A 24,139-nucleotide genomic window follows, 5' to 3' on the forward strand; every position below is an offset into this window, starting at 1 on the left:
TCGCCCGCCACACATCGTGCTGCCGCGACCGCAAGTTAGCTAACCGAACCACAAAAGTGCAAAGACGCCCTCTGTGGCGGGTCTGAGGATCGCTATCGTCTGCAATCGCTGTTTGTGAGGCCCGTAAGAGCCGACACCTTATTGCACGGGTAGATATTAGAATACTGACGCTTCGGTAACGAAAGCTGCTGACCTTCCCTCCGTGAGCTGCATGCTCATCGACCGGGCAAATTATACACGCCTTATAGCAGTAGTTTGATTGCCGACTCGAAACCATTCAGATTAAAAATCAAACAAGCAATTCACCGGTGGCGCATTGACTCGTGGACAGACTGAACAACTTCCACAGGCCACAGTGAATGCTTGCTCCTCGCTGGCGTGTCTGGTGCGGTTGGTGTACTATCCCCCATCACCTCCTCTCCGCTAAGCATGAACAACTGCTGGAATGAGCTCTGTTTCAATTTGCTAGTCATGCTCGCTGTCTCGACTAAGTTCGGGGCTGACCGCTGCTGCAACATATATCTCATATCCCCTCGCTCCGCATAACTAACAGTGCGCATGCAACCGCGCGACTAGCGTTATATAGAGATGGCGCAACATTTCCGGTGTTCTGTCATCACCATTAGCAAGATCAGCGGCCTTCCAGCCGTCGGGAAACCGAGCTCAGAATAATAAGCTGCGTTTCAGTCGTTCGCGTAGTAGATCTTTACCTCTTGACACTCTGCTTAACCACACTGCAACCCTGTCCAACCTTTTCTGGCGTCGCGGTGCCTGGTGACTTGCCGCGGCGAGAAGAGTTCTTTCACCACCCAATTGTGAGCACAACCCTCATATATCCCGCGATACTTTCAGTTTCCCTCGACCGTTGCTGTTATATAACCATCACAGCTAACCCACTAGACAAGACAGCAGCCCGCCCGTTGACATACCGTTATCGCGCACGTCACTTGGCATACGCGCGCACAGCTAAAGTCAAAACTGAAAAATCGTACCTGGCTCAAGAACCCTCTTGCTCTGTGAAAAGATCAGGTGCGCGACCGACGTACGTCAAAGAGGCGACACACATGACAAGAACTGAGTGTGGGAACATGTCGAGGGGCTGGATTGCATCAAGCTTGTACCTGCGTAAAAGGGAGCTCACACGAATACTCGAGCCACAGTAACTCACAAAGGCGGAGGCGGCAATTCGAAGCATGCATGTAGCTTCAACCGCTATTTCACGGACTGTAGCTCTATGCAGTCATGTATGCACGTCTGGTCAGGCTCCGAGGGTCACTCAGTAGAGTGCTGCGTGATTGCAAGAAGCCAGGCGCAAGCGCATTACACTAGCGAGAAGCGGTGGTGACAGTCAATTACCAACACTGAGCGTCTGTCACTGGCCCCCGTGCGAATCGGTGACATGACTGACGATGGCGTTGCAGGGACTCGCCACACCCGTCTCATCCGGCGATGTTGTGCGAGCTCCTTACCCCAGATAAGTCAAAGGTCCAATGTCCCTGAACATGGAGGGCGGATGGCGTGAGATGTACACGATTCGAGGAATTTTCGTGCGCCGTAACCATCTTCTCAAAGCCTGATGGAAGCGCCCAGCGGACACACCGACACACGCGCGGCGCCTCAAAGAAAAACCGAGGCAGTGCTGCCTCCTTCACGGAAGTCGCACGGATCCAACGATTGGCTGCCCACACAGCATCGCGTTTCTTCGTTTATGACACCACGCGTGTGCACTTATACCTTGAGCAGATCGCGCCGGAATACGTAACTCCACGCAACGCGTATAGGCGTATTCCGCCATCAGAACACAAGTCCCTAGTCGCAGCCAACGGGTCTGCAGACTCCCAGAACTGGAGCGACGATGCAGAACGGCATCTGGCATGGGTCCGCCACAAGCCTGGAGGTAGCATTACGCATTAAATCAGCTTGCGGAAACATCCCGTACCTTATCGCATCCCAAGCGTGGAGGCTGCAAAATCAGGACATCGGGCTGCTCCAGGCCACTGAACTCAACGGCGTCCAAAAATCGATCCCCGTTTTCGGCCCCGCCTGTTGTTCGCCCGTCTTCTTGCATCGACTTGTCGTTACGGGATTTTTTGTCACTGGACTCTGCAGACCGGGTGTCTACGGAACTCCGTTCTGATGGTGCAGGCAGCAATGGGCACGAACGCATACAAAATCCCACGCCTTCGACAACTGAATCCGTCTCTCCCAGCTAGCTCTGTTTCCAAAGGACCATCAAGCATAAGCGCAGCTTAGCGCTGAGGCATGCCGCCATCTTTCGCTTCGCAGCTGCTTCCCAAAGCAGCAACGGCGAAGCGCAACAAATCGGCTTACTACACCGACTATATGGACGTACCACAACGCGTAAGCCGTTGCTTTTCTTGGACTATAATATCTGAAAACGCACACGCGAACCCAGCGTATCGCTTTTCATAGACATCGGTCTTCATTGATCGGCTTCAGTTCGGAGTCGCCGCCCCCGCGCACCACTCGCACACTGACGCTTACTCGTCTCGTCACTTTTGTCCTCTAGTTCTTCTTGGTCAAGAACTCTGAGAGCTTCGAGAGCGATGCGGTTAAGGTGCGCCTGCCGCCGCCGATTTTCCTCTTTAGAATCATACAGACCCGGGATTTTTTGAGGATACGGCAGTGCTTTCGTAGCTTCGCGCCTTTCGTTCGACTCCTGGGGAAAGTACGGCGGGGAAACAAGGCGTATGCCTGGAACAGTCACTTCAGTACTCTTGAAGGAATCTATACCGCCATATCGCTCGGTCATAAAACCACTCCACACAATCGTACCTCTACCTGTGCGAATGGACACCTTCACGTGTGAAGCAGGATTTATATCAGTGACTGGGGGGAATGAACGACGCATCCAGAGCCTTGTCTCGCGTAGTGGGAACAGACATGGAACTAGATCGCCGACCAGCTAGGGCTGAGACAAGAAGAAAAGTGTGAGCCGTACCCCGTCAAATAGCTCTTCATCTTCGCCGCGCACGCCTCCGACAGAGTTGGACGGGACATGCCTTGAAAGGGCATTGTATGTGAACCTGGGCACAGAGCACGAGACTCGCAACGTGCACGAAGAGGACGGGTGCAAGGGAAGAAACGATACACGCGCCGCAACGCACCAAGCTGTTTTCGTTTACACCAACAGCCACTCGCATTGCCGACTGTCACGCAAGCGAGGAGAAGAGCTGGACAGCAGAAGCACGACAGGCAACGTGAGAGATGGGTCACAAACCAAGAATGAACATGGCTTTTCGATCCGCCGCCACCACACACGTCTGGCAACACAGATACGTGCACAACAGAACCAACACCTCGCCTTCGGATTCGCGCAAGTTGGTCGCGTTCTCCTCTTCGGAAGGTGCAGGATTATTGAAGCACGGCGCCACCACGAAGGAAGGCAAGCGAAAAAAGGTACCTAAAAGGAGCTCGGGCGATTCCTCTGCTTGCTGAGAAGCGGTCCGAAACAGCTTGTACAAACAACTGACTGAACAACATGAAGCACCGGCTCCGTACAACAGCAGCCCCAGCGAAGCAGTACGGAGCCGCATCAGCAAAGTACACACGCTTCGACACGGCCACAAACACACTTATAATTCTTCCCTACCGAGACGAGAGGTCGGCGTGGTAGGCAGAAACGTTTTCAACATCGTTGAGAGACAGGTTGGTCTCCATCTCGGCGATGTTCTCCAGTCGGCTGTCGAATGCAAATACCTTTGGAAGAGGGCAAACACCGGACTGCCAGCGTAGTCGTATGCATAACTTCTCAGACAGTCTTGAATACGGACCCTGGGTTCTCGTCGTTGGCTTTGTGTGAACGGCTGGTGTCAATGGATTCATTTTCAACCGACGGCGGAAAAAAACCGGGCTTTTCGCGGCGAAATACTGTTGAAAATCAAGCACTAGCACTATGACTGAGAGAGCTGTTGTGCCTACGCAACTGCAGCGGGTGAGTTACTCGAGTGGAGGTCAGTTCCATCCAAGCAGCGGACCCAGAGGTGTTCGGCTGTCCAGCGGGGAGCCCGAATGATTCTTGCCCAGCCGGTGTATTGCCACTGGGCGCGTCTCTCAAGTCGACTCCTTTCTGCTTCAGCCGCACATGCTAGACTTGCTCTGTGGCGCCGCCTTCCGCCCTTTGGATACTTGCAGATACGGTGACGGCCCCGGCGGAACGTGCGGCCGTCCATGCAAAAGAGACGATGATGCCGGAGCTGCATTTGCTGCGCTGTTCCCCGGTGAGGATTCTGCCGCGACCGCCGAGGAAATTGTTGCACTACCGTGTGCGCTGCCGAGCTCGGCTTTCTGTGAAGCGTCAGCGGATTCCCTTTTACCTTCTTGCACTGTCTTGCGAAGAGGAGAGAAAACAGGCCCGAAGACGCAAACATGTCCCAGACGACGTGCTGGGGCTGGGGAGCCGCCGCCTCGATGACCGCCTTGCAGAAGCTCTCCAGGAGGAGTCCATTCGTCGGAAACGACGTCCTCACTGGCAAGCACCAGACGCAGGAAGCCAGCGCACAGCAGACAATCACGGCAAAGTGGGGACTCGTGTGTCAACGGAATTAGACGAGCTTGAGAAGCGAAGACCGCTTGGACGAAACAGAACGCGATTTGGACGACTGCGAAGCAGCAACGACACACAGAAGGCCTAGGGAAAACCGCGTTCCCTAAAAATTGCCACAGCGCGAAACCCCATTTCGCAGACACTAACTGGACACCAGCTGAAGCGGAACACGGAATACGACACTGCGACGGGCGAGACGCGTCGTTGCCTCACGTGAAATGTGCATCCGTCCGGCGGGACCCAGACTCTGAATGACGTGGTCAGAGCCCGCCAAAACGACTTCGTCTGAATCGGAGGGCTCTTGGTGCGGGCTGTGGAGGAAAGGAGAACACAGGACGATGAGCCGCCGTCCCTTCGCCGTTTTCTGCTGCGCTGCACACACGCTTCTTTGCAGCGAAAGCGGGAGAAATAGGCAGCGCTTCACACTGTCGGCGTCCTGGCTATAGCATGCAGCGAGGCTGAGACACAGCGCGATTCACAAGTAGCAGGAAAGCCCAGCGAATGCTCTACGTCGGCGAATCAGGCACACTTCAGTGCCGCTTTACGCGAGTTCGCTGCCACCGTAACTGCCGCTGCTCAATAAGCATATGTGGGCAGCCACGAGGAACTTGTCTCGCGATTCCTGAGCAAGGGATGAAAATGCCAAATTCGCGGGACTCTGCCGGCAGCAGGTGAGGTCACGCACCCCCTTCTATATATGTGTGAGTGATCCGTGGAGGGATAGCACTTGCATAAGACACACTCTCAGGGACAGTGAAGGAAGAAAGAGACAGACAGTGCAAACTGAAAGGGGCTACAGCTTCGATGTACGCCCTCGCTTCGGTTCCCCTGGTCCGTGCCGCGATCGCCGAAGATAGGCATTCTCCAGCGCCTTACGTGGCCATGGGGGCCGCGACGACTCCTGCAAGGACCGGACCGCTGTCCTCAAGCAGATCTTCGGCAAGACGCGAAAGCGCTGGGGGGAGGGACAGCGTTTGGGAGCATACGAGTCCCAACAAGACACGCTCGACTCCCTCCTCATCCGCTGCAGCCGGACGCACAGCACCAGCCACTCAAAGCAAATACACGCGAACCCCGTGGAAAGCGGTGAAAAAGGTCTACACCGAGTTCCACAGGTGACGCGGCCCTTGAAGAGACGAAGAAAGGAAGGGTGATAAGCGAAAGTGGAGCAAGGCCTCCCAGGCTTCGGCCGGTCGCGGACATCCGACAGCTCGAAACGCTCCAGATTTTGCAGCGTACATGTGAACGTGAATGTGTACGAGTCAGCGCATACGGGTCAGATCAGACATGGAAACCGAAACCACGAAACGAGGCAACTTCGCTTCATCGGAAGTCGCCTGACGCCGGCACGGCGCCCTGCGTTACGCGCACGGCTCTGAGGGTCCCATGGACGGACCTGTACAGCATCAGAGAGATTCAAATAGAATAAAACGAAAGAGACACAGTCGTGGTCAAAGGCTACAAAGAACGTGACGACGCTGTACACGCTGTGCACGCGCAGTTTGTCTCGTTGTCCTGGCAAAACTTAAGACTTCGCGACGAACGTCTTCGCACTCCCCATTGCATTCTTTTGCAAGTAAGGACACGAGTCACTCACGGCGGGCTGCACAGCAGGGCAGCGTGATGCGACACAAAACACGCACTCCGGTCCGCCTTACCAGCCGATCGAATCTGGACTCCCTTGAGAAGCCCGACACCCGACAGACGGTTGAAAATCGTTAGCTCCTTGCTTTCCTTTATCATAGGCAGCAGCTTCTCCCGAAGCGCTTTGTACACCCGGCGACCTGCGAAAGAAGTACACGGAAGAGTATATTTGCGTGCGTGAAAGGCGAAAGGACGCTTGCACATCGAGGCTTAGAGCCTCACGCATACCATCGTCATTGCCGCGGGAAGACAAACACCTCTTAACTTCCTGCTGCTGTCCTGTCCTGCACACATGGGCAAAGCTATACGCGCGTGTGCATGCTCGTTTGAACACACGAAGCAAATTGCTCGGTCACACGAGCTGACATCGTGCAGATTATCAACTGACACCGGATATTGCTGGCTTTTCCTTACAGCAGGGCAACGAGAATCCGCACCGCCGTGCGAACCCGACGAAAAACACAAGCGGTTGCAAAGAAAGCGGCAACGAAAGATAGCATGAAGTGACGCTCAGGCCAGACGTCTCGTCCACCCACCCGCTGGCATCAGCTTCGGGCACTGCGGAATGTCGACGACGTGAGGCGAATCAAAACGAAAGTGCCCAAGCTGCGGGCCGTTCTTCAGCAGAAACAGGAAGTCCGAGCGGTTTCTGTACCTGAACGAACCGCAATGAAAACCAGGAAGACTCGTGGGCAGGTGGCGCGGGCAGAGGCGTAAGGTGGGCGCTTTATACGCGGCTTCATGCCTGCCGAGTCCACTTGTCCCGATGTTTCGTCCCACACCACCCCCCCAGGCAGCACAATGCTTTCCAGCCTTACGCCACCGCATTTTGTCTCCCCACTTGGAAAACATGCCCGGTCTCGTATTTCTGTCTCCTCTGTTTGTCGGCCCTCGCCGTCGTTTCTCCCGTCGCTTCCACGGCACGCGGCACTTACATCATCTCATTTGGCGAGGGCACTACAGGCCGAAGGGCCTCCCGTAAATTCGCCCCTCCAACCGTTTCCCGTGACGCCGTCGAGACCAAGAGCGCCATTTTCTCTCTCAGCTGGGCTTCGTAGCTCAGGTGCAGAAGGCCGCATCCACCGCAGTGGCGATCGAAATGCCGACAGACGGGCTGGCGTTCGTCGTCAGCTGACGGCAGGCGTCACTCACACAAAGGCAACAGAAATGCGATCCAGTTCTCGCGCTTCGTGTCAATTCTTCGTGCTGCCCTCGGTGTGGTAGCCAACGGTTCCGCTCAGTCGGCGAGCCGCACAACGGCTCGCTTGCACATGAGGGCAAACTCGAAACCCGCGACACCCCGCACGAACAGTCACGCGTTTCCCGCGTCCCTGGCCGCTTCTACAGCGACGCGTATTTCTACTTTCTCGTACCAAACATGCCTGGAGAGCGTGAAAAGCTAGCGTAGCGCTCTCTGTACGCAGAACGTAGGGGGAGGGGGAGTGTATTCCAAGACGACGGGCAGCCTCCGCAGACTTACAGGGATTGCATGTGCCTAAAGGGGAGACGTCGAGCTTCCGGCCTTCACGCGCCTTTGTCCGGTCTATGCGGAGCGCTAGCTTCTCTCCAGGAAGAGCTCGAAAAAAAGCGAAAGAGAAGGTTTGGCGCCACGCACGGACGAGTAGCCGCACCACGCCGCGCCCTTCCCAGTCTAGACCCGTGACCTGAGACAGGGGCCGAAAGAAGAAAATTAGGAAACCCGAAACGACGGTGGACGCGATGAAGAGAAAGGGCAACATGCGACGGGACGGCGAGGTGCTTTACGACGAAAGAACGGCAAGTGAAAAGAGCAAGAAATCGGGGTACGTGTGCGCAGACTAGGGGCCAAGGACGGACTGTTAAGTGCGGATAGTCATAGTGCGCCACGGGGAAGCTTCCCCTCCGCAGACAACACCGACGCGACCTGGAAAGCACCCGAGAAGCCAACGGAACTCAGAACGCGGTCGCCCCTACCTCGAGGCCGCTCAAAACGTCGTGTGTCTGAACTCTGTTCACAACGTTTAACAACCGACGCCGAGCCTGGCGCGACTGAGAGTTCTCTTGAGACTTGTCGCCTTGGTCTTCTGCGGCGCCTTCAGGGTGGCTTTCTGAGTTCTGTTGGGCGTTGGCGGCGGGCTGCTCCAACGCGAGAAGCCCGTCGCCGTCAGCCGCCTGTTCCACGTCGTGCGCCCGCGCAGAGCTCACCAGCTCCTGGCATTCGCGTTCAAGCGACTCCGCCTGAGCGCGCGCGCCAGCCATGGAAGAGAATGAACGCGGCCTAGGGAGAGGGTCTCTATGGGCAGCGCCACGCTCGCGCTGGCAGTGGCGGGAAGGCTCAGTGGGCGGAGCAGGCGGACCAGGAGGGTAGAGAGTCCACGCGCAGAGAGAAGGAGAAGACGACACAGCCTCGCGCGACGTCCGCGAGGTCGGCAGGCGTGCACATGCAGGGGAAGAAAGACGATCTGGAGAGTCGGCCGGTGCAGGACGACTAGCCAGAGAGCCAAAACGACGACAGTACACAAACTGTGGTGGCGAAGACAGCCATCCGTGTAGCAGAACGGACTGGACTGCGGAAGAGAGAAGAGGTGAGCGACGCAGACGTGACGGAGACGAGAAGCAGGCTGCAGAAGAAGGCAGGGCGGAAGAGCAACGCGCGGACAAAGTTGACGCACGGCAGCGGCACGGATTCCAAGGCAGGCGACACGCCCCAGGATCGGCGCTGCTTTGCTCCGAAAGTGGTGCGAGTTTACACCTGAGAATGGGTGCGGATGTTTCATCACTCCGGCAACGGACAAACGCTTGACTATGTAGTCCAGATCCTTGAAACCGGCCGAGAACACGAGTCTCGCTCGCGCCGTCGCGAGAAATGCCATCGAGGTCCCTCATGCAGCCACTGTCTGTGTAGTACCCCGGCTCCCTGGGAGTGACTGCGTTGAAAGAGATGGATTGATCATCCCTGCGCGGGCAAAACAGGTAGCGGGAGTTTTTGCGGGTACGACGGAAACCGACGCAGCGGTTGCTGCTGGCCTGCCGCCGGAGCGGAAGTCTCATTTTCGCAGGAGCTCGCTGTACGGAAAATCAGATATTTGGGGACAGAGGTGAACAATCTCCGAGCACGCCATATGCATGACGCGTTCTAACGTTTCGCGCTCAGTTGGGATACAGGCGGTGGCGATCCGAGAGACAGTACGGCTCCGCGCAAAGACACCAAAACCTCGGGCTTTGTCTACGGTCCCGTCTCTCCCCCCACACCCAGAAACTGAAGCGCACACTGACACAAGAAACAATGTTTTTTGCGTATCACTGCCGCGGACTTTTGAAATGAAAAATCTGGAGTGGTCCAAAGTGACCAGGTTCCCTTGTCCAGATGCCGTCTGACGGCCGTGACTGGGTGTGCATCGAGATGTTCTGCCGCGCCGCAGTGGCTCTGCGAAGCGGATTGACGAGTACCTTTTACAACGATGAGGGACCGCATCATATTCTCGTAATTGACCGCATATACCATGGCTTATCAAGCTATTCAGCCGCGAGGAAACGGGAACGGAATCAAGCGAACCGGCAGGATACTGCGGCGGGGCCACCGAGCGCAGCATCGAAGTGACTTTACTCAAAGGTACATACCGACTGTGCGAAACATGATACAACCGAAAAGGGTGCCTGCTCCAATCACGAAGGCTGTGCGGGATTATCGAGGTACTGTGAAGTCAGCGATACTCGTTTTGTTCCGTGTACTGCGTCAGAAAGCTCGTACGCTAATGTACATGCGTGTTTGGAGCTTCACGCGCCAGTGGCACAACAAGGGGCCGCGGAGATGTCTGCCTTTGATCAACACGCACTTAAACAGGTTCTTACTCAAGAGGTTCCGTGCGCTTAGCACGTGCTTAAACAGGTTCATACCCAACAGGTTTCATGCACACCCGTAAGCGATCGGCGAAACAATCAGCAGGGCGTGAGCAGACAGTCCATGATCGTCCATACGACGACCGGCGCAGGCCCTCCAGCGGCAAGCCCTTGCTCCTCGATGTCACGAGGGGGTTATCGCAGGTCTAGGAGGAGGAGGACTGCAAGAAAGTCGTAATGCACTGGACTTCAGGTCATGTGCGGCAGGTTCTTCTGCCAGTGAGTTGGGAGCACAACACACTGACGAGTCTCCTTTGCTTTCGATGGAGTATCAGAAGACCGGTTACGCACGACATACCCCGTGAAACGTACCGGTTAACACCCTGTTTCCTGCTGGTTCCCCTTTTCGGCTGTGTAAGCCATGGAGAGGCGCAGAGAAGAGTTGGAGCGCATAGCAGTGCCATTTCGTGTACCTAGTGGGTCCACGAGCAGGCGGCAGCCACTGAAGAGTTCGTAGCCTTCCGAGGATTACACCACGTCAGCGTCGCATGACTGGAGTCTTTTTACACTTCTCGTAGCCCGCGTTAACTGCCGCCTGCTAAAAGGAGGAATCGAGCTGACCTGCGCAAGCCGCAATGGTCTTGGCTGCCAGGTGCCGCAGACGAAACTCAAAAGCCACCGGAGAAACACCATGGTTGCAGTGTTTGACAGGATACCAGAGTTCATAAAAAACCACGTCCGACCAGGTGATGCTCTTCGTGGCCTCAGCTGTGATACGCTATCCGCCGGCTGCAGCAAGAAGTGCCACCACAGAGGAAACAGCAGAGACATCAGAGCTGCGCCATGGGATTCCGGCATAGTGAAGAACCGTGTTTTTTGGCTTTCGTGCGGAAAGCTTTTCTGAGAGGCTGCATGGTGGCAAATAGGGCGGACCGGCAAGAAACGGAAAGGGCAGTTCTGAACAAACAGCAGGCGATTTCCCGACCACCGTGTCACTGCTGAACATCTGCGCTGCCGGTGGTCGAAGGGGTAAAGCCTAGGGCCTCTTTAAATCAGTACATATGGCAAGTGCGGTTACACACTGCAGTGCAAGGGAGGGTGAAGAAAAACTCTGCTGTCGCCTACGGAGCTGTCACACACTGAGAGGCCCCGTAGCGCTCGTTCACTGCTGACCACCGTGCGCGGAAGGACGCGCCAGTCACGCCACGGTCTCAATGTTCAAGGCACAACTGGTTACGGTTAAGACCTTACCTGGTCTAGCGGACCGACTGGCCATCGTCAGCTCACCACAAAAAGGCACTATACGGTGCCGCCAGATCAGCGCAGAAGACGGTGCAGTCGCACCATCTCCAGAGACACTCTCGCGTCTCCTGTAGTAGTGTACGGAGTGCGCACGTTTGAGGAATCGAGGCCGCAACACTGCAGAAAAATATCTAGAGCTATTGGTTCAGTCAGCTGCCCGATGGTCCGCAAGAAGAGATTACATTATGACGCGGCTGTGCCCGCCGTTACGTCTCCGGGCCGGTCTGACACCCGCACGGCAGAAATGGCGCTTTATTTCTTGCTAGAGAGGTCCTTCTGGCTGGGCGGACGGCACCGAATGGGGAGATGAGCGGGGCGTGCCACCAATGCGAAGCGTCGCTCACACCATTTGCCGCGGCTGGCAGTAATGCGAGAACCGTTTCGAAAATGTTAGTCAGGCAGCCTTGGCACTTATGGGATACACACTGGGCTGGCAAACCCGTAGTCTCACTATCATCGTCGGCTCGTCGAGGAGACACCGCATTGTAGTCTTGGTGCTGGAACGCACCAGATCGGTTCTTTTTCCACAACAGCATGGTTGGATTCTGACTGGCTCCGTGTGACAACCGAAAGTGGTACGGGCATTCTATCGCACCACGGGGAATCATTTCTCAAACACGTTACTCTCCACTGAGTGCGCTCCCCCTGCTCCACTTGGCTCCATGTTCACTCGCTAAAACTCAGAGGAGAAGCGACTAACCGCGAGGCTTTCAACTCTGTTTACTGACCGGCGCGGCCGATTACGCTTCTAGTTAGCGTCTGCTGTCACGACCCCTCGCGGACACGACGCAAATAAAGCAGCGGATAGCCCACACTCCGCTTGACAGATCACCAAGGCCAAGAAATAGGCTGCGTGGAGTTTGCTCTGCTTTCGTGATTATGGGTCCCGGTCGATGGTAATGTTTCAAGCCGTCCCTGCGTGAGTTAGTTAATAAGCCTTGCGGCGCGTAGACCGCACTCGAGTTTTAGCGCTACTCCGCCTGCATATAGAGGGAACTACCCCGCCGATTTCAATACTATCCCTCTTCTGCCGATTGCTTGCTCCGCGCATTCAGTTTCTACACTTTCACTCTTTGTCTTTTGCGGCCGCGCCTTCCCTGAAATGAGTTGCGGTGGACCAAATATCGAGAAGGCCATTAAAGAGACCATCGCGAATTACCAGCAGTCGTGGTCTTGAACCAGTACCTCGGCGGTAGCAGTAGCGCGCTAAGGCCAGCCACAGTCGCAGCGCCTCTCGTTGGTGAATGGACGTGGTGAGCGCAATTTCTTGTCGCTGGCCTGTTCCCCGGAGGGAGGGGGGCTGGCTCTTTTCTGATCAGATCTTGGCGAAGCCTGGCGACAAATAAAAAATCTCCGCTTTCCACATATCGTTCTCGACCCCATTTTTGCTTGCTTATCGGAAGTTTATGTCCGCGTTTCTTTCGCGGCTGGGAAGCATAATCCCGTCGATTCTGGGAGTGCGGTGGTCACGTACGTCGTGAATCGTATGAGTAACAGTTTGGCTTGTTCCCTCCACCGAATTGCGCGGTTGCTGCTCTAATTCCGTGTTCTCCAGTTTCAGTTCCCTGATTGTTCTCTTGAAATTTGTGGCTTCCGTCGGTTCTGGCGCTTATTTGGTAAATTATTACTGTGCTTTCTCCGGCTTCCGTGATCAGTTCTTTTTCCGCCAAGGGCGCCGAAACGCGCCGTTGTCTGGCCGCCCGCGGAACATTAACCGCCGATTCCGACTTCACACGTTCTTACCCCGAACTTCCATGCCGGCTTGTCTCCCCGATGACTGAATCGGCTCTTTGCGGGCTCCTAAATTTGTATCAGTCCGGGAGTTGTCTCTCCTGTGGCCTGCAGACCCGCGTGTGATCTGTGTGACCAGCTGGAAGAAGTTCGGTTTCAGAACGCGTTCGTGGCGTTCAGCGCCGGGGCTTTGGGCCAGGCTTTGCCACCCTGTTTTCGGTGACCCAGCACTCCGCATTAGATTTTTTAGGTTCCATCCTCTCACTTTGATAACGCTGGACTCGTCCTCATATTTTCTCCGGTTTGCGCTCCGCCGGCTGTTTGCCACGAGGACACCGACGCGGGGGGAACGGTTTGCCGACGGATGGGTAGTGAACGTTTCTTACACCAAGGTCGGGATTCGAGCCCGAGTTGTCTCATTGGGAGAGATATCTTCGGCGCCCGTAGAGAATCTGGGCGACAGACGTTTTTCTCCATCTGTGGTGTCGGCTTCGGGTCGCCTGCGGACAGCCGTCACGCCAGTGTACCGTCTACGCTGACTTCCCGTTGTTTTCACTGCATTGAACTCCTCGTTTGCCCGGCACAAGTCAACTTGACTTCTGCGTCTGAAATCTTGCAACGGCAAGATTGTATTGCTCAACAGCGGGCAATGATGCGGGTGTTGTGTGTTCGATGGCAAAACCGACCTAGAATACCGCCCACCGTCTGCACTTCCCAAGCTCACGATTAACAGCCACGGTGAGTGTGTGAAGTCCAGGCGTGGCGTAGCGTACAGCTCTCCATTCAATTCGTAACGCTGCGCTGCACTACTGCGTTCCGGCCTGCGCGCATAGCCCTAGTGGAAGAACAGGCAGCGGTGATAACGACATTATCAGTCCCTAGGGCTCTATCTGAGGGGTGCCTCGTGTTGGGTCGCTGTCGATGCGCTGAGCAAGCCGCCGTTCATGTGAGAATCGTGGTAGACGCCCCTCACTGCAAGCCGAATGGTTTCGTTCCTGCCCATGGTCAACACTTTTTTGTGACTGAGACTGATCAAGGAGTTTTCACAGTCTTCTTCCTGGCAGGCCGCGCCGTTTTTTTAAGCCTAGTGTGGCCGTTGGCGGGTTGGCTTTTCGCTAGACCTCGTAGAAGCGCCTCGATGTGGGGTGCAGGCAGGAGAATACTACGTGACACGCGATGCGAACGAGCAGGCCGCGGGCCTTTGGAAACTCAGTGAATGTTTGACCTCAATAATGACCCCCACTCCCTTACTGTGTACGCGCAGGTCACAGTCCGGAGTTGGAAGCCGATGCAAAGAGCCAAATGGCGGGAGAAGAGGCAACGGCTGGCAGCGGAACGCGGATTTCCGGTAACTCTGAGGACACGAATAAGGCGCAGAACGCTCCGGTCCTCGTGGGTTCCTTTCCGCCCTCCTCGGCGTCTCCCCAGGCACCGCCGACCACCGCTCGTGGGACAGCTGATCGAATAGAGGAGTCGGGAATGCCATGGACAACCGCGGACTTGGTGTCGTTAGGAGCGTCACCTAGCACGTCAGGTAGCCGCGTAGCCATGTCGTGCCTCTCTCACTTGCCACAGCCGCCGGCTGAGGACGCGGTTCCGCCTTCCGCGCCCACGCCCCCTCTTGCTGCGCCGGACCAAGAGGAAGGCGCGGATTCCCTTCCTGCTGCTCAGTCGCGAGCGGATGCTCTGAAGGGCAGTTCCCCTGCTTCCTCCGTCTCGGAGGGTGTATCGCCTGCTGCATGCCTGTCGAACCGTAGCGGGTGCCCTGCGCCAGAGTCTTCGCGGCCTAATCTGTCTGGGCTCACGCAGAAGCTCGTGTCGGTCGATTCCCGCCACGGGTCGTCTCCGCCCTCTCTCTCTCAATCGCCGTCCATCGCAGACGCCGACGAAGTGGACACATCGAAGAATGATGCAGTGAATCAGGAGGTTTCGAAAGAAGTGAAAGAGCCTGCTTCGTCAACCTCCGCCGCTGCCCCCCCAAGCGGGCCTGTTGATGTCTCGCCAAGTGTGGCGGCTTCAGCAGAGCCGAGAGAAGAGACGGAGGAGAGCTCCGCATCTGCGTCGGCGCCTGGTTCGTCCTGCCACGTGGCGAGGGTTGAGACGCCGCCCCCAGATGAAGAGGAAGAGATGGGCAGCCACTCGCGTTCTCTCTCGCCGTCCTCGTACAACGCCAAGTTGGAACGTTGCCCTAAAGTTGTTGGCGTCCGTTTCGACAAGACGCAGTGCCGGTGGCTGGCTGGAATCAGCATCAACGGTCGCACCATGAATAAATATTTTCCGGTGTATAAGTACGGCTTCGACGGAGCTCGACGGATGGCCGTCAACCACCGTCTCGCGTGCTTGAGAAACCAGGGCAAGGCTGCAGCTGCGGCAGCAGCGGCGGCGGCAGCGGCGTCGGCTGTAGGGGTGGAAGGGGATGGTCGGGCGAGGAGACAGCTGACGGGCGGCGAGAGAGAGAGTTCTCTGCCGGGGGCAAGCGTCGATCTCCGAAGAGATCCGTCAAATAGCGCCGGCGGGCTTGGCTGCGGCAGGCCGGCTGCTGGAGCCGCATCAGGCGGCGAAGGGCGGTGGGCGCCCGAGAAGGGAGGCTCCGAAGGCAGCGCAGGCAGTACTGGGGCTTGGAACGGTAGGACGCGAGGAGTGTGGCGGAGACGGGCGCCGGATGACGAAGACTACGATGCCGCCCACGGCGCTGCAGTAGACGAGGACGACGAGGGCAGCGACGAATACGACGGACGCCCAGGGTCCTCTGCGCCTTACGCTCAGAGCGCCGGTCACGGGGGCAGAAGCCGAGGGGGACGAGGGAGTCGCCTAGGCGGCTGGCAAATAGGGCGCGGCGGTCCGCGAAAGGGACGGGGCGAGGACGGAGCGCGGGGCGGCCGAGGAGACGACGGCGAAGAAGAGGGGGGCTTCGAAGAAGACGACAAAGAGGATTTGCACGTGAGGAAACGGGCCGCAGTTCTCCGCGGAGGCAGTGACGATACAGGAGACCGCGACGACGCCGAAGAGGATGATGAGTATGACGAAGATGACTCCGGTGGCGGCCGAGGCGATCAAGAAGATGATGCCTATGGTCCCGGCTCAAGCCGGCCGGCGACGCGAGGCGGCTGGGCAACAAGGCGGGGCGGGCGTCTTCGGGGCAAACCGTCTCCGTTGTCCTCCCGCGGCGCGAGGGCGGGTGGCGTAGGCATGTATCACACCCGGGGGAGTGCGCCTCGCAGAGGGGGGGCCCAGGAGACGATCGAAACTGGGATGAGGAGGACGATGAAAGCCGTTTTCAGCGCCCGGGAAACGCCGGCGAGGACGACGAGGGCGACAAGAAAGAAGACGCTGACGGACTCCCTCTGGGCTCGTCGACGCGCCGGGGCTGGGGTAGCGGGTACGGCCGGGGCGGCCGCGGTCGCGGCGGCGGCGGCCGCGGGCGGGGGAAAGGAGGAGCCCTGGGGAAAGAGCGCCTAAAAGGAGAGGACGAAGAAGGAGATGAGGAGAAAGACGAAGGCTACTGCGGCATGAAAGGAACGGGGAGTGCGGCTCGTGGATGGCCGCGGCGCGGTCTCGCGTGCCGACGTGGAGAGGGAGACAGGGAAGAAGACGACGGACCCGATGAGGAGGAGGAGCTGACTGGCGGAAGCACCGAAGAAAATGCCGCGTTCGCGGAGAGACTTCTTCCGTGGCCTCGAGGTGCGTGATTCAAGAATGGATCGAGTTTCGCTGTGCGGCAATAGAGCAGCACGTATTGACGGCGTGCGCTGCTTCAGGAGGATGCTGGGTTTGCTTGTGCGAGCGCAAATTTAGTCCTCACCAGGCCGTTCAGATAAGCCTCTTCACGCTTCCACCTGTGTGTTTGTCGTCTCGTGCTTCAGGTCTGTGGTGGTCGCGTGGCAACAACCGCTGGTTCGCAGCATATGTGCGTGACGGTATCAAGCGGTACAAGACTTATACCCCGAATAAGCACGGCGGCATGATGCGCTCGTATCGTCTGGCGTGCACTTTCTTGGAAGAGGCTCGGATGCAAGAGGAGCAAGAAGCAGAACGCAGAGAGCTCCAGGGCGAAATGCAGTCGTACTCTTACCGAAATACGTCTCCGCTGGCGCGGTATTACGCGAGAGGCAGAGGTGGCTACACGCGGATGGGCTACTTTCGGCCGGCAGGAGGACGGGGGAGAGGCGGGCGGGGCGGCCGCGCGACCCGAGGCTGGGAAGAGCGAGAGGGTGAACCAGAAGAAGGAGAGGAGTTCAAGGATGACGAAGACGAGACGCGGCAGGACGACCGCAGAAGTGTCGGCAGGGAGGCCGGAGCGGGGGGCAACGAGCCCACCGCGCAGATACACGGAGGTGCCTCGGCGCAGCTCAGTGCGGGGGAGGAGGAGCGGGAAGAAGACGAGGACGGCAGACTGCGGAAACGCAGATTCGGGGCGGAGGGCGGAGACGACGTAGGCGAGGTCTCGAATTTGTACCGCGTCAAGGAAGACATTGTGGCGGGACAAGGCAGCAACCGCCTCGGCGAGCCGAAAGAAAAGAAGCTCCGAGCGGAGGAGAGTGAGGTGTCTGGTGGGGGGGTCGTCGAGGAGGCGGGGGAGCTCAAGCAGAGCAGCGAACAAGACGATGGAGAGAAGAAGGCGAGAAGCGACTCATTCACGGTGAAGCAGGACAGCGAGTCTGCAGAGGCACCTAGTTCCTGGGGTTCCAGCGCAGGCCTCAATCTCCGGCGGCGACCTGTCCCATCCTCTCCGCAGGGGGACGGCAAGATGTTTACCCGAGGGATGTTGTCCGCCGCGCATGCGTCTGTGGATCCTAGTGCCTCTGCGTCTCGGAGTCCCACGAGCAACAGCTACGGCCGTCAGTATGGCTCCTCAACGGCTTCGCAGACCGGGGGCGCCGCGTCAACCAGTGCATCGTCTACGACGCTGCTGCGGAGTCGCCGCCCGTGGGCCTCTCCGGCGCCGGTGGCGGGCGCAGGGGGCGGGGACAGTTGGGCGCGCGAGGCAGCGAAGCTTCCGCTGTACGCGGGCATGCAGTACGACGCTGTCTCAAAGTGTTTCCGTGTGAAGCTCCAAAGTCACCGCAGAGCTTTCTCCGTCGTTCGCCGCGGCGTGAGGGAGGCGCATCTCCTCGCCGTCGAGGCGTTGAGAAACGACGGATCACTGCACGAGGAAGACGAAGGAGATTTCCGCGCTTTCTCCAGCGGCCGAAACCGCCGGAACGGTGCCTCTGGCAGCGGCGGCCGGCTGGGGGTCTCCGGGAGTGAGGAGCGAGGCCGCATGCGGTCTTCAGGCCGCGTGCAAGAAGCCCTTGAAGGCGATGACGGCTATCGAGACAGCCGGGCGCCGGGGATGAGAGGAAGGGATAGAGAAGAAGAAGGGTTTTATTCGGGTGCGGGAGGTGGGGGTGGTCGGGAAGGGTCCTTCCGCGATCACTCGTCATCGTCCACCTACGGCGCGCATTCTTCTTTGTCCTGCGGCTCCTCCCTCGGCGGGGGGTCGAGCCTGGGGCACGGGATGGTCACCCGAGGAGGCAGTTACTACGGGAGCCCCCGGTCCGCGGGGGGGGCAGGGGGGGGCGCCAGCCGTTACGAGAGAGGAGTGGAGGGCTCATTTTCATCTTCTTCTCGTTTGTATTCCACGTCGGGCGGCGACCATCATGCGGGGCCTTGTTCGAATGGTCTTTCGGGGCGCCGCGACGGCAGAGCGGCCTCGCAGAAGGGCGGGGGCTTCCCAGCCTCTTCCTTGTTCGAGGACATGGAGGAAGACGACGACGCGTTCACGCCGCTGGGAGGGTTGTCTCTGACGAAGAACGCGATTCTGATCTGCCTGAGCGACTTGCGGGACGCGTGTCTTCCGCTGTGCTTCACGACGGTTGCTGAGCGCGAGGAGAGACGACGGATGCTCCAGCAGCACATCTGCCACGTCCAGGATGCGTTTCGCAGGGAGATCATCCTCCCCTACCTCCACCTTTTTGAGTGTCTGCTCCTTCTCAACCAGCTTCCGCACGAAATCGAAGTCGCGGCGCAGCGCATTCTGTTCAGCGCCCTCGACATGCACGCTCGGGCAGCAGTCCACACGTACTTCCCAAACTACTTCCGGAACGGCGAAGGGCGCCTCGGCCGGGAGGACGAGAGAGGGCGAGGCAAAGCGGGGGGACGCGGAGGGGGGGCGGTGGGAGCGTTTGACGCGAGGGTCCTCGGGGACGAGCTCTTGATGGACGATGACGAGGGTTTTTAAGAGCCTCGCGTCGCGCGGTGGAAGAATGTAGCGTCTGGAAAAGCGAATGAAGAAGGACTCAGAAATGATGCAAGCAAAGGTAAAACGCGGTAGAAATACACACAAGGAAGGTGCACGCGAAGGGGGGAGCGGGAGGGAGGGGGGCGGGGCGGGGGTTGGCGGGACGAGCGCCAGGCTGGTGCGGTGGAGATGACCCGAACTCGGGTGTCCGTGCGTGAGGCGGCGAGTGCGTGTCGCCAAAGACACAGGGGAGGTTAGTGCGGCCGCCGAGTTGAGCGGGCAGGGACCTGGGTGACTACCACGCAGATGGCGCGCACAGACGGTAGAGGACGGGATGGGCGGCGCGCTGGACTGAGACGCATCGCCCCGCTGGTAGAGGACAGAGAGGCGCGGGGCACATTTTTCCAGGGTGGCGACGGAGCTGGAGAAAGAAGAAGCCGCGGAGTCGCAGGGACGCTCGAGAGGTGAGAGAGGCGCTGCCCAACATGGCGCAGTTCTTCGAAACAGGTACATGGCCGCTCGCGTGTGCGGCAGCGTTGTGCTTGGAGGGGAGCGCTTAACGCTTGGATGCGTCGTCAGTCAAGCACGGCATCCGCGTTTGCAACAGACGATGCTGGAGGCGAAGCGCTTTGGCGGTGGAGCGCCGTAGCTCGTCACCCTTTGCACTCCTCAATCGTTCACTTTCTTCGGCTGAGGATTCCAGGCAGCGGCGCGGGTTTTTACCGCAGGAAAGAAAGGCGAGCCGCTCGGTCGCGTCGCAGCGGCGGCGCCAAGAGCGCAGGGAGACGAACGAATGGAGGAAGCCGAGCGTGACATGCGGGTCGCCCCGCGGGCGCCTGCGATTCGGGGGGTGCTCCTCGCCCTCTGCCCCGTCGCGCGTGTTGCGCAGAGCATGGGAGGCCGTTCAGAGGACGCACCTGACAGCGGCATCGCAGGTCTCGCCTGGGACCGGCTGAAGGTTTGGGCCTCGGGATGAAGACGGACCGAGCTTTGTCTCAAGCGGCGCATGTACGTAGGTGCGTGCCGTGTGTGAAGGGGCTGCGCTTGAAGCCTGTGGGCGTCAGCTGTACGCCCGCTCTTTCTTGTGTGGGCTCAGAACCCACGTGCGTGGTGCTTGTGGCGCGAAAAAAGATTAGGATGGAAGCACGACGCGATGCACTGGCCTTTTATCCGCCTCGATTCCGTGCGGATCTGCACGGACCAGGTGAGCGGATACCGCCCCCGAAAAGCCCCCCAACGTGTCTCGGGTTGCTTGGCTGTTTTTGAATTCGAGGCGGAGAAAGACGTCGGGGCGCGGGCTGCTTGTCAACGCTGGTCGTTACACAAAGCAAATTTGCCCTCGTACGTCGTAACCTTCGAGTGTAAGGCACATGCGCACTGCCACGCCGCGCCCTCGTCGTGGGAAGGTAGCGATTCCAGCTGTGGCGTCGATGCCCCCCACGACGGCAGGGGAAGGCTTGTTGAATTTCGCTTTGACAGGCGGTTTCTGTTTCCTCACGCCTGTTTCCTGGCTGAGTCAAGACCTGCACTCGTGTGAAAGAGGCACAAAAGAGAAGGCAATGGGTTTCCTTCCTTGTCTCTTGCGCACGTTTCAATTGATGTCTTCTTCTCGTGCGAAGAACCGAAATTTGATGGGTTTTTCTCTCTCATCCTGCGCGTCTGCCCCCTGTTTTTCCTTTGTCTTCGTGTGGGCTCTGAGGTTTTCCGGCTTCTCTTGCTTTGCCTGCCTCTTTCCGTTCGCGTCTGTTTCCTTTTTCCTCCTCGTGCTGCGTTTCTGTCGAGAGACACGTTCGACGGTCTGCACAGTGAGACCTTCCGCGGAGGCAGGGCTGAGCGTGCCTCAGCAGATCTCGTATCATTTCTTTTCAATGTTTGTAGATATTCAACTTTTCGTAAGTTCGTGGGACGGCGAAAGCGACATCTAGCCGGAGCCAGGGTGTGTGAAAGTTTGCAGGTGAATTGTCCCTGTCACCTCGCCCCTCCTGGAGGTTGCCCTCACCCTGTCATGCGTCTCGACTGATTTTCCGAGGAAGCATGGCGCTCGACGTTTCTACGCGCCAGAGGCGCATCTGTGTCAGCGGGAGGGTATCCGGCGCCACACAGTGCTATTTAGATTTTCGTGACTGGTCCAGGGAAGTTGAGCGAAAGAAGTGTCTTTTTTCGTGGGACTTTCTCTAGGTTTTTTCCCGCAGAGCCACGGTTGCGGCAGCGCGTGGCCTCGTCAAATCAAATGGCAACCCGAAGGAACGTCTGGGACATGGACAGCGCGGGAGGGACTTTTTTCCTTCGGAATCACGCATTCACGCCTCGATAGTGGTATGTGTTTTGCTTCCAGACGAAAGGCAGTTGTCTTCGGTATCCGATGCGAGACACACTGTCGCCAGCGTCATTCTTGTGGTGATCGGAGGGCTATCTCGCGTCAGGGCAGGAGAGTGTTGCACGCTTTTTGTGTAGGTGCCTTCTGTCTTGCGTCTATCCCAAGCAGGCACAGCGGGAGCATCTTCGTACATATCGCATTTTTTATTTCGCTGTCCCGGAGGCGAACAACAATGGCGCAGTCAAGCTTTCTACGGCCACGATTTTGCCTCATTTTTGTGAGGCTTTTTGTTGAGTTTTTGAGGGGCTTCGTTCCGTGCTGGGCATGCACGAAAGACAGTTACACCCGACGTCTGACGGGTCCAAGACCGTTAGAGTCAGGGCTTCTTTCAGTCTACACCTTTGGCCATGATGGATGTCTCTGTGTTCCCCAACTTTGAACATGCACTGGCAAACGGCTTGGCGTCCGCGCCTTACTCCTAAGCGAAGGGAAGAACCAAGATGGCGTCTGTGCCCCCACGTTTCTGGTCACCCCGTTAGCGGAAATGACTAGCACCCGCCAAGACACAGCAGCCGTAGCTTCCGCATTGAACGGGATTCTCTCACAAAGGTTCAGCATGCGTAGATCTAAGCCTAAGGCGTTCAGCAGGAAGGCGCGGTACCTGACACACGAACAGTCGCACAGCAGGGAATCGTAGTTCTGCTTGCTTACCAAGTCGTTTCGCTAGCAACCGCCGTGTATCCGCCGTAGTGATTTGCTATATGCTACGTCTTCTGGTTAACTGGCTAGTAGGGAGCTGGAAAGATCTTTACCGATAGCTCCAGCGCCTGAAGGACAGATGGTATACGCGCTCTCAGTTCGGGGGCTACGCCATGTAAGTGGAGCCCCCTCTTCGATAGACCTGAACGGGGGATCGATACCGCAAGAAGCCACTGGCATAGGCATGCCTCGAACGCTCGCCCCCCCCCACCCCCCAGTTTTACGGCTTATAGCGGCTGGCTACGCTCCTTCGCTGCTTCGCGTGAGCCTTTTTCCTGCTTCACTGTAGGATGTACAAAAGCTTGGTTTGACAAGTTTGGTGAGGTTTGAGAAAATTGTGCCACTGGAGTGGAACGAACCTGTGTAATTCCGGGCATTGCTTTGTGCGTCTGAGACCCTGGTTGTGACCCTCCTCCGTCGATCCCTCCGTCCTCACTCCTACGTTCTGTCTTCCTATTTGTCGTTTAAGAATTGTAGCGTGCCTGCCTCCTCGCTTCTCTCGCTCAGTGCCACGGGGCTGCCGAGGGCATATGGGCACCGCGAAAGCTATGGAGACAAATGACTGTTTGGTGTCGAGTGCAAGGCGCGTAACGATGAAAGACTTAAGTCGGTTGGTCGTCGGGAAAAAATAACAAAGTTCACGTGTCTCACTGAAGACTTTGATCTTGAAATGAAACACCCGTCATGGATGGCACAACTCCCTGACACCACGACAAGGCAGCGGATATGAATAGACAGGTGAGGAACGTAAAAGCAGCGCCTCGAGATCAAGACGCGGCTCACGATTCATCGCCACGCATTCGCATTCCAGTTTCTCTTGGTTCAGTCAGGCCCCTCCTTCTTCAATACCTCTCTTCTCGCACCAACCTGCACGCGCTACCTGCACTCAGTCGCCCTGTGCGCCTCCCTCTTGTGACGGCCTGCGGAATACTTCGTTGCCCTGCTCTCTCGGACCCCGTCCCTCCCTCGCCCTCGTCTTGAGTCAAACAAAGGGAGACTGGATGCGCGAGAAAGGACGGAATCGAGAAGAACGCAATGAGAAGAACCAATTAGCTCGTGTAGAACTATGTCTCGCGCCAGCGGCGCAGATACACAGGCCGCACGCCTAAGGAGGGAATAAAGAAAACCACAAAAGCAGAGCGTCAACGACAGACAGAAACGCCCTCATAGCACCGACAAACAGACGCGGACTCGCGACCGGAAACAAACACCGAGAGACTCGCCTGCCATTGTGTCCGACAGAAAAGGGACAAGAAAAGAAGAAGGCCTGTCCACCAAATACCGCGGTCTTTCCCGCGACTCCCTGTCTGCAACATTCCTGCGTCTTCTCAACCTTGTTTGTTCCGTTCGCTTCTTTGACTTCGGAGGCAGCTCTCGCTCTTGGCGTAAACTAACCCCACGGAGAAACGCTCAGAAATGGAGTTACGCCGAGCACGGAAGAAAGACTGTTCAACTCGAAGAGCTTCGAAATGCCCAAAAAGCGGAAACGAAGTCCAAAACGAACGGGCAAAAGGACACGCATACCCTTACAATTTCGAGGCTGTACGGCGTGAGTCTTGACGCTCCCCCTTCACTCCCGTGTTGCGAAGCCTTTTGCCTTCCGCCGCCTTCTCCCCTCTGAACTCTCCCTTCTCCGCTCTCCCCTTCGTCGCCGACCTCGAGACCCCCCGAGGCGACATGGGTTTGTTTCTCTTCATCATGTCGCCCTCCTTGTGTTTGTGCCCGCTGGATGGCAAGCACCAGACGCATCAAATGCCTCTCTGTGCTCTTCTGCGTTGGC

The 24,139-nt window shown here is 57.7% G+C and overlaps 2 protein-coding genes across 2 annotated transcripts; one reads left to right on the forward strand and one right to left on the reverse strand.

Annotated features, from left to right (window-relative positions):
* Positions 1–997: 997 nt before the first annotated feature.
* BESB_005450 (uncharacterized protein) lies at positions 998–9,241 on the reverse strand (the record flags this gene model as incomplete). The annotated part of the gene is made up of 14 exons (XM_029359300.1): positions 998–1,121; positions 1,470–1,573; positions 1,940–2,133; positions 2,506–2,680; positions 2,963–3,047; positions 3,614–3,720; positions 4,338–4,489; positions 4,781–4,878; positions 5,444–5,591; positions 6,226–6,351; positions 6,748–6,866; positions 7,147–7,342; positions 7,692–7,875; positions 8,165–9,241. 14 exons carry the CDS (start codon positions 9,239–9,241, stop codon positions 998–1,000), a joined length of 2,889 nt encoding a protein of 962 aa, XP_029222213.1.
* Positions 9,242–14,365: 5,124 nt separating this feature from the next.
* Positions 14,366–19,283, forward strand: BESB_005460 (AP2 domain transcription factor AP2XII-5; the record flags this gene model as incomplete). Its single annotated transcript, XM_029359301.1, has 3 exons — positions 14,366–16,246; positions 16,345–16,744; positions 16,927–19,283. The coding sequence occupies 3 exons, from the start codon at positions 14,366–14,368 to the stop codon at positions 19,281–19,283; spliced, it is 4,638 nt and encodes a 1,545-aa protein (XP_029222214.1).
* Positions 19,284–24,139: the final 4,856 nt, after the last annotated feature.

The sequence above is a fragment of the Besnoitia besnoiti genome, chromosome I (assembly GCF_002563875.1).
Source record: "Besnoitia besnoiti strain Bb-Ger1 chromosome I, whole genome shotgun sequence".
NCBI lineage: Eukaryota > Apicomplexa > Conoidasida > Eucoccidiorida > Sarcocystidae > Besnoitia > Besnoitia besnoiti.